At 33.1% G+C, this 10,075-nt stretch overlaps 1 protein-coding gene across 1 annotated transcript in view; it reads right to left on the bottom strand.

Moving 5' to 3' along the window:
- LOC128178306 (uncharacterized) overlaps positions 1-9,921 on the bottom strand; it is a 10,592-nt gene extending 671 nt beyond the window's left edge. Inside the window, exons 1-15 of the mRNA XM_052845413.1 lie at positions 9,784-9,921; positions 9,438-9,551; positions 7,391-8,604; positions 6,855-6,985; positions 6,606-6,732; positions 4,566-4,665; positions 3,493-3,641; positions 3,049-3,301; positions 2,769-2,876; positions 2,566-2,632; positions 2,362-2,463; positions 1,958-2,089; positions 1,246-1,332; positions 667-842; positions 1-491 (exon numbers count right to left, since the gene is read on the bottom strand). The exon at positions 1-491 is cut by the window's left edge and continues 671 nt beyond it. Coding sequence (XP_052701373.1) covers positions 357-491; positions 667-842; positions 1,246-1,332; positions 1,958-2,089; positions 2,362-2,463; positions 2,566-2,632; positions 2,769-2,876; positions 3,049-3,301; positions 3,493-3,641; positions 4,566-4,665; positions 6,606-6,732; positions 6,855-6,985; positions 7,391-8,604; positions 9,438-9,551; positions 9,784-9,852 — 2,964 coding nt within the window. The 5' untranslated portion in view covers positions 9,853-9,921 and the 3' untranslated portion in view covers positions 1-356. The remainder of the gene's footprint in view (positions 492-666; positions 843-1,245; positions 1,333-1,957; positions 2,090-2,361; positions 2,464-2,565; positions 2,633-2,768; positions 2,877-3,048; positions 3,302-3,492; positions 3,642-4,565; positions 4,666-6,605; positions 6,733-6,854; positions 6,986-7,390; positions 8,605-9,437; positions 9,552-9,783) is intronic.
- Positions 9,922-10,075: the final 154 nt, after the last annotated feature.

Below are 10,075 nucleotides of genomic sequence, written 5' to 3'. Positions count from 1 at the left end.
AATAACAGTACAATTAATCAAAGCATATGTCATTAATTCAACATAATTAATTTTTGTACAATAAAAATACAGTAAAAACTACCAGTATAGCATTAAATCAGGACCCTCCTGGGCTACACAATTACATGGATTGTTTCATTACACATTTTCCACAGAATTACACTTGATATGATAAGGTAACAACATAAGAAAAATAAGGCAGCAATGCAGTTGTAAATTTTTAAAGTCCACAAACCAAATAAGGATGAGACATTGGATGAAGAAGATTGAAAAAATCAGCTGAAATATTTGTGTCAAAAAGTTCTACTAAGCAGATTAAATTTATAATTGCACATCTTGATAAATTTCGATGACTTTTAGCAAACACAGGAGGACATTTCACTTCTGTATTCCCATTGGTTTCCATAAAAACCAGCACATAGAAATCCTCCAGGTCCTTTCAACCGAAAGTCTTGTCCAGTGATGACATAATCTGGCAGCAAATTGGAAAACTGAAATATGGTGTCAATTTTGATTTGAATACTGTAGAATTCCATAGATATATAATAAAGTACAGTGAAATTCATTTAGTTCAATGATGGATATAGGTAAATTACAAATAAGGAAAATATTATTTTTGGCCCGTGCATGAGGAACAGTGACCTGTTTATCTACACGTATACCTACCGGTGACCTTGTCATTGGTGGAATTGTAGGCGTAGCCAGAGAAACAACATCCATCAATCCCTCTACAGAGTTCCCCAGAATCAGCAGAGCCAGTCTGCCTTTTCCATGAGGTGCAAGAGTCAAGAGTCCCATTCTACTGTCATCAAATTTACACTCTTCTAGGATGAAGGTCCCTTCTGCAAACCAGAGATATGCATGAGTATATCCATATTACAGACTACATGAGGATAAGAATTAGCCTACTGGTATGTTATATTAATAGTTATGTTCATTGGATATTCACGCTCTGCCAAATGGAAGAAGTCTAACAAAAGAGGAAATGTAACTTGCTTCTTTAGTCTATGCTTAGTGTTGCTTACTCATAGTATGATCAAATCAATTAAAAGTAAAATATGATGCAACCTGATCTTACATTTCCTTTTTGAAAACATTACAATCAAGTAATAGTAGAAAATTCTGTGATGATTTATATAAGATTGAATGATATGAAATCACCAGAGGCAAATGTACAGAAACAAGTCTCAGCAGCAAAATCATTTTGAGAACATTGTATGTACAACCAATCTGTCAAATTAATACCTTTCCTCTTTATTGGAATGTCTTCCAGAAAGCTGATTGTGACCAGGTTCTCCTCTTCTGATCCCAGAACGATCAAGTTCATATCCTCTGATATTATAACAAAATAAAATAAAAAATTTATTCCATTAAAAATTTTGATAAATTTATAATTAGTACGTCAGAATTAGAGAGTTTTTAACAATACAGTAAAACTCGTTTAGTACGAATACGGATATAGCGAATTTGGGATATAGCGAAGTTTTTTTTGAGTCCCAGATATAATGCTTAACAAATCTTTGCAAAATTTTACGGTTATAACGAATTCAGATATAACAAATTTACGGATATAGCGAACTGATTTTGAGTCCCGTAGAGGTGAATAATAACGAAAATTAACACCTTTATAATGAATTTCTTTACAGTTTATAAAAGTGTGCACTACCATTTAAAAAAATAGTTTGAAGGAACTTGTTTTCATATATTTTTTTAATTCACAGTCCGATTATTCAAGGTATCTAAGTAATGAAGTTTTAATTTATGCATCAATTAGCAAAAGATACAGTCTGGTGAAAGTGAAAGAAAACATGTTTATAGTGAATTCGCTATAAATATTATTTCAAATTCGTTATACGGATATAACGAATTACGGATATAACGAAGTAATTCCATTGGTCCCTGGAACTTCGCTATAACCGAGTTTTACTGTATTGACTTGTAGTGGACTGACACTGACCTACTGTGGTGGGGTCCACATCAATGTCCTTGATGATCTCTACGGTTGTGTCGGAGGTCAGCAGGAACAAGTTGGCTATATACACTGCCATAGCCTGCAGTCTTGCAGAGTCCTCTGGAGATCCTAGAGTTCCTGAACTCAAACACCAGTCAACATTTTTACACATAGTTAACTGTTTAATTATATAGTGCTGATAAATACATTGTACAGTAAAACATGTTTATAACGAAGTGCCAGGGACGGGTGATTTTACTTCGTTATATCCGTCAAGTTCACAACATATTTTATAGTCAAGGGGAATGAAAATCATTTTGCTGTAAGCGTTAATTTATTATAAGCGTGTTTGCTATAACCATGTTTTACTGTTTATGCAGTAAATGCACTTCAACACTTTACAAACTTGCCTATGATAATCACAAATTTGTGCTCAGCCACTCTCCTGGCTGGTCCATAAGTGGAACTATTTCTTCCAGTCAAAGACTTTTCATCACAGATTTTCCAGTTTCCTGTCAGAAATTTACTCTCATCAATATTTGTTTTGTGATGACTAAAACAACACAAGCAAGAATATGTCAGAACTAGTAAAAAAAACTTCAAACTGGAGTTACCTTTCTTTAGACACACAAATATTTTGGAATCTTTTCCACCAGGCATTTCAACTTTTTTACCATCTACCTAGTAAGTAGAATTCATAACATATCTGTGTCAAAATCATAATATTCATATCTAAACTATAACATGGAAACACACAATAATTAAGGTTCACAATGTTCATGGAAATCCTTGGAGGTGTGTGTCACACATGATATACCTTTAGAACTTTCTGTCTATAATTGGTCTTCCTGTTTGGTGGTTCCTGTATGCTAAACCTTGCTACATTTACAGTTTGTAAGTTAATGGCACCTCTAGAAATACTCCCCTGCAACAGACAAGCAAAGTTTGATTAATTCAATATATTAGAAACAAAAGTGACATAATAAGGATGGCACTGAATTATTTCAAAGACCGTGAAATTGATAGAAGAAAATAAAACATACACAAGGTATATACTAGCTGGTACATCTTTACCTAAGTGTATAAAGATATCTTACAATAATTTTACTAGTTCTCATGGGGATACTTTGTTGCAATACTTGAATTCCATTCAGCCCATCCCCAAGGGCAGGGTTATAGGTCACAAGGGTGAAGTTCCTGACGTTCTCTCTGCTGTACTTATTTTCTCTCCCCTCACTGCAGTCTTTCTCTCCTTCAGTGACTTTACACTGAGATATACCCTCCACAAACCTTGCATTAGTAAAGTCTCTGATCTGTTGGTCATTAACAACACCCCCGTCATTTGTTTCTCTGAGAAAGTAATAAATCTTCATTAAAACCTCTTTGTAAAAACATCAAAGTAATAACATGAAATATATTACATATAGTGATTGGATATAATCTGATTGGACAATATGATGAACATCTGTATTACAAAACAATCCTATCAGGATAATGTGTGTTATAGATGTTACAATAAATACAAGATCACAAGGACTTACTTTGTATCCCACCACCAGTGCTCTTTCCCATTGATTTCCATGTAAATGATGTTGGCTTTAATTTCTTTCATCAGACGATACATTCTGCGTACATAAAATGGATGAACAGTTCTGTCATCGGCACCAATTCTCGCTAAGATTGGAATATCCTAAAAAATAGAACATTCTTCCTTTAGATTAGTATAGTTTATATACTTCTTAATTAACTAGAGTGTAACATATATTGTATCAATATTGGATAATATTTTTTCAAATGATAAATGACCTTGAGATTTAAAATAAATCAAGATTAAATATTTTTCTAGACTTCATTTTGCTTTATTCCATCCATCTTTGTGTCAAGTTTGAAATCTTTCAGTCAAAGGGTTTTGAAATTAATTTCTGGGCCAAATTTTGGATTTTTCTGAATGTTGACCTTCAGATTAGAAGAGTCAAAGTCAAAAATTTAACAACAGTATATCTCATTTAATTACTATTGTTCTTTGTTTCAAGTTCGAGACTTCTGTCAAAGCATATTCAGGAAATGAATAAGAATTTTTTTTTTCGTGTCCTTAAAGTTAAATTTTTAAGTCAATGTTAAATATTTTGCTTGGGTTCATCTATCTATCATATTTTTTCAAAAGTTCGGTATGGGTCATCTTTTTCTCTTGATCATCTATCCCATTCCAAGTTTGAAGTCTGTCTGTTGAAGGATTTCAACCTTAGAGTCTGCATGGACAAAGTTTGGATTTTTTCTTAAATTGACATTGAGTTAAAAAAGGGTCAAAGTATAACATCTAACAACTGTACATCTAAGTGTATCATCATTGTTTTCTGTATCAAGATTGAAGATTTTGTCAAAGAAACGACTAAGAATGTTTTGTTCTAATTTCACTTGAAATGAAAATATTAAACCAAGGTCAAAATTTTTAAAAGAGTTCAGCTTAGTGATATACCATTTATCTATGATACAAGTTTAAAGTCTGTATATTTAATGAATCTCATGTTTTGGTCCAAACAATATTTTTTCAGAAAATGATTGACCTTGTGATGCAAAGTGGGTCAAGGTCAAAATTTTTATAGATGCAACTTACTTTAATGTTTGTAATATGTCTGTCAGCATCATTTTCTGCTATACAAGCCTCCAAGATAAATTTAATTGCTGGATCTACATGACTTGCTGATATATCATGCCTGTAAAATTCATATGTGATTAACAAATTGGTTCATTCCTTTTCAGTTGCAGAAACCCTCTGTACCGTGTACTCCCAAAATATATTTCTTTAGTGATGACTTCTTCAAAAAAAATTCTCAACCTTTTTTTAAATAAAATCATTTCTAGTTACCTTTCAGGCAAAATTCAAAAGAAATCACTCTTTTAAATGATAGTTACATGTATCTCTCTTTTAAAAGACACAATGTATCTTAAGCCCCTGTCACACTGTCACGATTTATACTACGATTGCCCAAGAATTACTATAAGTTAAAAATTGCCATTATTCGCCAGGTCAGTCTTGCGATAATTCTACAGACGATGCTTTTTTCCAAATCTAGTACGACTCGACTGCGATATCTGCTCGACAATGTTCGATGTTTGTGCAATAACAGGATGAGTTGTGGCGAATCATGTATGAATTTTGGCGATTGAGTAATGAACGCTTTGAGATCTTCCTACAAGCAGGTAAGATAGACGACGATTTGTACATGATATTCTCACAAATGAGTACTGAATTGTAGGATTGAAACACGATATTGTCATGAATTAATAAAAGTTTTTACCAATATATATCTGGTATGTGATTATTAAACAAATACAAAATAATGATTGTACTTTTGCATAAGATACTTGCCTGGAAGTATTTTTTTATTTCACAAAATAATATGAATAATGCAGTCAGAGTAATATTCATATAGATTGTAAAAGATTAATGAAAACACATACACATTGATGTAAATTTGTGAGTTAAGATTACCAACAAAATACATATTGTGACAATGTTAAAATTGTTTGCAACTGTGAGTAAAATTGTTTGAAGAATTTGCTGACGGACGTTTATTATTGTAATTATAAATGAATAAGAGGATCGTGATATTGTTTTAGTTCATTAATTGTTTAAATAATATTGAAAGTGACAGCAGTAATATTTGATTTATTCCTTAAATATTATAAACGAAGAACAAAATTCAATTTTATAAAGAATGAAGAAATTACAAGTAAAATTTTGAAAAACAAGGTTCTGTAATAAACTTTTATAATTACTGAACGAGGTATTAAGTAATCAAAAGAAGAATACTATTGGGAAACACTTACTAGTCTCGTATTTTTGTACTAACTCGTAGTTCATTTGTAAGGTTCTTGTACTGTTCTTGAAAAACTATGGCATGAACTCATAGAATACTCTGCGTAGATCGTAGGATATATGAAGCATCTTAAGTACTACAAAGTTTAGCGAGTTTCCTACGAATGTTGGAGATTTATTGCAACTATTTGCATGAGTGCAGTGGGAATTTCAAGGAAAGTCTACGAATATTTTAAAAATCGTATGGTGGGCACGATTGATTTGAACATGCTCAAAACAAACACCGCGTTTGGAGATTTGCTGGGATGAAGGAAGAGAGCCTACGAACTCTCTCTAAACCTGACCCCAAAAAAGTGCAATTATTGAATTTGTACACTATCATAGCTCAAAATCATAACAGTGTGACAGGGGCTTTAATTAAAACATCTACATTATCTATTTTGGACAATTAACAAGAACAAACATCTAGTAAAGATTCTTGTTGATGATTTTAACTTGCAAAATGTAAAAATTCATCCCCCATCAAGATATATCCCCATCAATCAATGTTAGTCAATGGTTTTTGTAACATTAGGAAACTGGAAACCATGAATTGATTATATTTATACAGTGAAGTAAAGAGCAGAAATTTGATGCAACAAACAAGGCCTCTTTCTGGTCATGAGATTTTCCTCAGTTAAAACCAGACTTGGAACAAGATTGAATACATAATGATTTGTACATGTCATAGTCATTAGAGTCTGGTTGTGTCAAGACTAATACCATAGTCTATAGGCCGATTAATGATACTAATACCAGTACATGTACATAGAGTACTTTACAGTTTCTTTTTACCTGAAGAAAAGATTACTGTCTCCATATTCCTCTTTTTTTATCCACCCTGCCAGGGTGATCAATCCTAGACCACGGTCTGGGTAGTGTGTGGCCAGGTGCCACGCACCATGTCCACCCATTGAATGACCTGAACATCGATGAGATAAGATGTATTATTCAAACTTCAGAAGAAATTCAATAGCTACTAAAAATGTAATATGCTAAAACACAAAATTACTTTTGAGCATCAAATTAGGTACTGTTGTATACCTGCATATACAACCCGATTTGGGTCTATCTTCTTTGCAACCCAACTGTGTTCCTGAACAAGTTTTGTCAATGCAAAGAGAGCAGAAATAGCAGTAAGAGCTCCAGGACCTTCCCAATTATGTGCACCATGTCTAAAAATTAAGACATTTTTCAAAATTCAGCAAAAGTTTTTTAAAATCCCATATTCAAGATTCCAGTACATGTACTAGTATTCCTTTACTGTATTTGTGTCTTGCAACACTTTGTGTCCATACCATATAAATCTTTGATGCAATGCCAAATACTTGTATTACTTATTGGTAGACTGGTATGTAATTAAGGCTATGTTTAAACATTTAAAACACAGTGATGGTAAAAAGCCAAAGAGGAATAAATTTGATTCATTACTGAAATAATTTATTAATCCAATAAATTCACGATACATTTTAAAGATGAGGGGAATGAAATTGACTGCTGTAAGCAAGAAACCATGTTTTATCGAATTGCTTTATCCTAACATGTATTTAAAGTACATGTACAACTACATGCATACATACCTTGTGGGAGCCAAGAGCCAAGCTTTGTCAACACCGAACACATACTTCTCACTCTCCATCCTTTTGTAACTATCCGCCTGGTTTTGTGGAGGGACGGTTGTTCCATGAAGTGTAAGCAGCACTGGACATAGTTCAGTGTTACACGCCATGATGGGCTCCACAGCAGCTGCCTGCTGTACAGAACCATCATGATCTAAGAATGTAAAGAGAAAAGACTGACCAGATCTCCTGCATCTAAATTCCAGTGGTAAAGAATTAACTCCCTCTGAAGTGATGATTTTCACTACAAAGTTAAAATGGTCACAGTCTCCTGAGCTGATCTTTTCCTCTGTCTTTCTTAATTGGACTGGAATGTGTGCAGTTTGTCCAGGTGCTATACTGAAAGACCTTTCAGTTTCTATAGCTAATTCTACCTGAGTGCTTGTTATTTTTGTCACCTTGACCCATTTGGAATGATGATAGTTGGATATAGGAATAGAAATATACTGACTGAACAGGTGCCCATCTACTAAATCAGGGAGGAAGTGTGGGGCTAAAACCCGAACTGGGGAGGAATCAACTTGAAATATACACTTCTTTGTGGCTGTCACCTTTGTTCTCAAATGAACATAAAACGAATGAACTCCTCTTGAAAGATGAACACCAAACCAGAACTTTTCCCTATGATATACATCACTAGCTACAGGTATATCATCCACATACACAGTATGTAAGCCAAGACATTGGATAAGTATATTCTGGTCTCTCTCAGTCACATAAATATCTCCCACCATCCACCCTTGCCATTCTGTTATCCCCACTGATCCCAGAGAATTTATCAGTTCATTCCACTGAACTGAGGGAGAAATTTGGATTCCATTATCAGCAGTTTCTTGTTTGAAAGTTTTCCATTCTATTAAAGTGTCTTTTACCAGCTCTGAATAAAATTGTTCACCCTTCCTGTATCTGTATTTTGAAACATTACGAATTCCACCATATGCTTCTAAGGGATCTCCATCCCACTCAATTTTTCCTATTACAAATGGGCCAATAAAACTCCAGTCAGAAATATAGGTGCTTACAGGCCCAACTAGTTTTGAGGCCATCTTGAAACAAGTAGATGCTTGGGAGGTTTTCAAATTTTTTTCATATAAATCACCTAGTACAGTCCACTTCTTCCAATCTTTAGGATTTTCCAGCAAAGCATCTATGTAACATGGTAAAGCTTTTGTGACCTACAATGAAATCCAAACACATTAAGCAACAATCAAACTATTAGTACTGAAATACTGGTACAAGAAAAATTTAGCAAATGACTGAAAGTATATTTCATGCAGGTTTCAGTGAATTCATTGAATAACATTACATAAAAGAAATCTCTATGGTCAGCTGATGCTTGTTAATCTAAACATATTCTTTATAAGGCAGTATGAAATAGCTACATTAAATATTTGCTATTCGAAACCCCTTTCAAAACTTAATATTCAAATGTAAAATAATGTCGCAAAAAGATGACCTATAAACAAATGTTTACCACAGTATGTGTCCTTGCAAAACAAGACACAAAACAGAATATTTTAAAATGTAACCAGCTCTTAAAGGAATTTACAAACAAAAATGCACAAGTTTGATGATTATGTTGGTAGCAAACATGCACTAAATTTAACTCAGTATGAATAGATCAATACACAATGAAAGCTTACTTAAGTCAACATGACTTTTGCTTGTAAATTGTTAAATCAAAAGAATGGCGTTATACTTATCATTGCCCTAATGTACACAATGAGGTATTAACAGTTAAGTTTCTGAAAAAAAAATCTTTTTTCTTTGGAAAGTGTTGAATTAACTGCTGCAATGCAATTAAGTATTGAGGCCCTACTGTATCCAACAGCAATATAAGAATTTAAATTGTACTGAAAACTGCTAAATTTAAAAAATAAAAATAAATCAAGCTATATAAAATAGCATAACCAAGCTATAATAGCTAAACTATTTATGATATATAAGTTGATCAATAACTAATTCAAAGATGCAATTAGGCCTATCAGGGACCTGTTTCTACATGTACCTTGTAAGAAAGACGTAGATTATCCAGTGATCGTGGTGTGATCTTCTTCAGAGTACATGTTATCTTTTCTAACAATAGACTTTTCCTTTCTTTCTCCAGAAATTCTTTTCCATGCTGAATAAATTAAGTCACATAAAAAACTATTGACATGATGAAATAACATGTTACACCATCAGAAACAGTTACAATCACTGTCATTCTTGTAAAACGCTAACTCGCCAATTCAAATTAACTAACATCCAGTCAAAACAATGATAAATGTGTTGTGCATGAGCTAAAACTTGTAGAAATTTTCTCGATATTAAAAAATGAATAATGATGAATAATTTCAGGACCAAAAGTCTACCTTTTCATCTTTTTTGGCTGCAAAACATAAATTTATTAACAAAATTAGCAGGTATACTCTACAGGCCATGTGTTTACAAAACTGAACATTCAACGCAGAAAAGCAGACGTCTTTCTTTTTATCGCAGGTGGTGTGGTGGAGTCATATTAAACTGTACGTTGTATCAAATTACCCAAAAGTTTTAATTATTCCAAATAATTTAGAGTTTTCAGGTTTTCGCAAATACAAATGGCACAGATAAGAGTATTATAAATCCCTGTGTGATTTACAAAATCAATACCAACCACTTCTG

The sequence above is a fragment of the Crassostrea angulata genome, chromosome 3, assembly GCF_025612915.1.
Source record: "Crassostrea angulata isolate pt1a10 chromosome 3, ASM2561291v2, whole genome shotgun sequence".
NCBI classification, from domain to species: Eukaryota; Metazoa; Mollusca; class Bivalvia; order Ostreida; family Ostreidae; genus Magallana; species Magallana angulata.
This window is presented reverse-complemented; position numbering and strand designations above follow the sequence as displayed.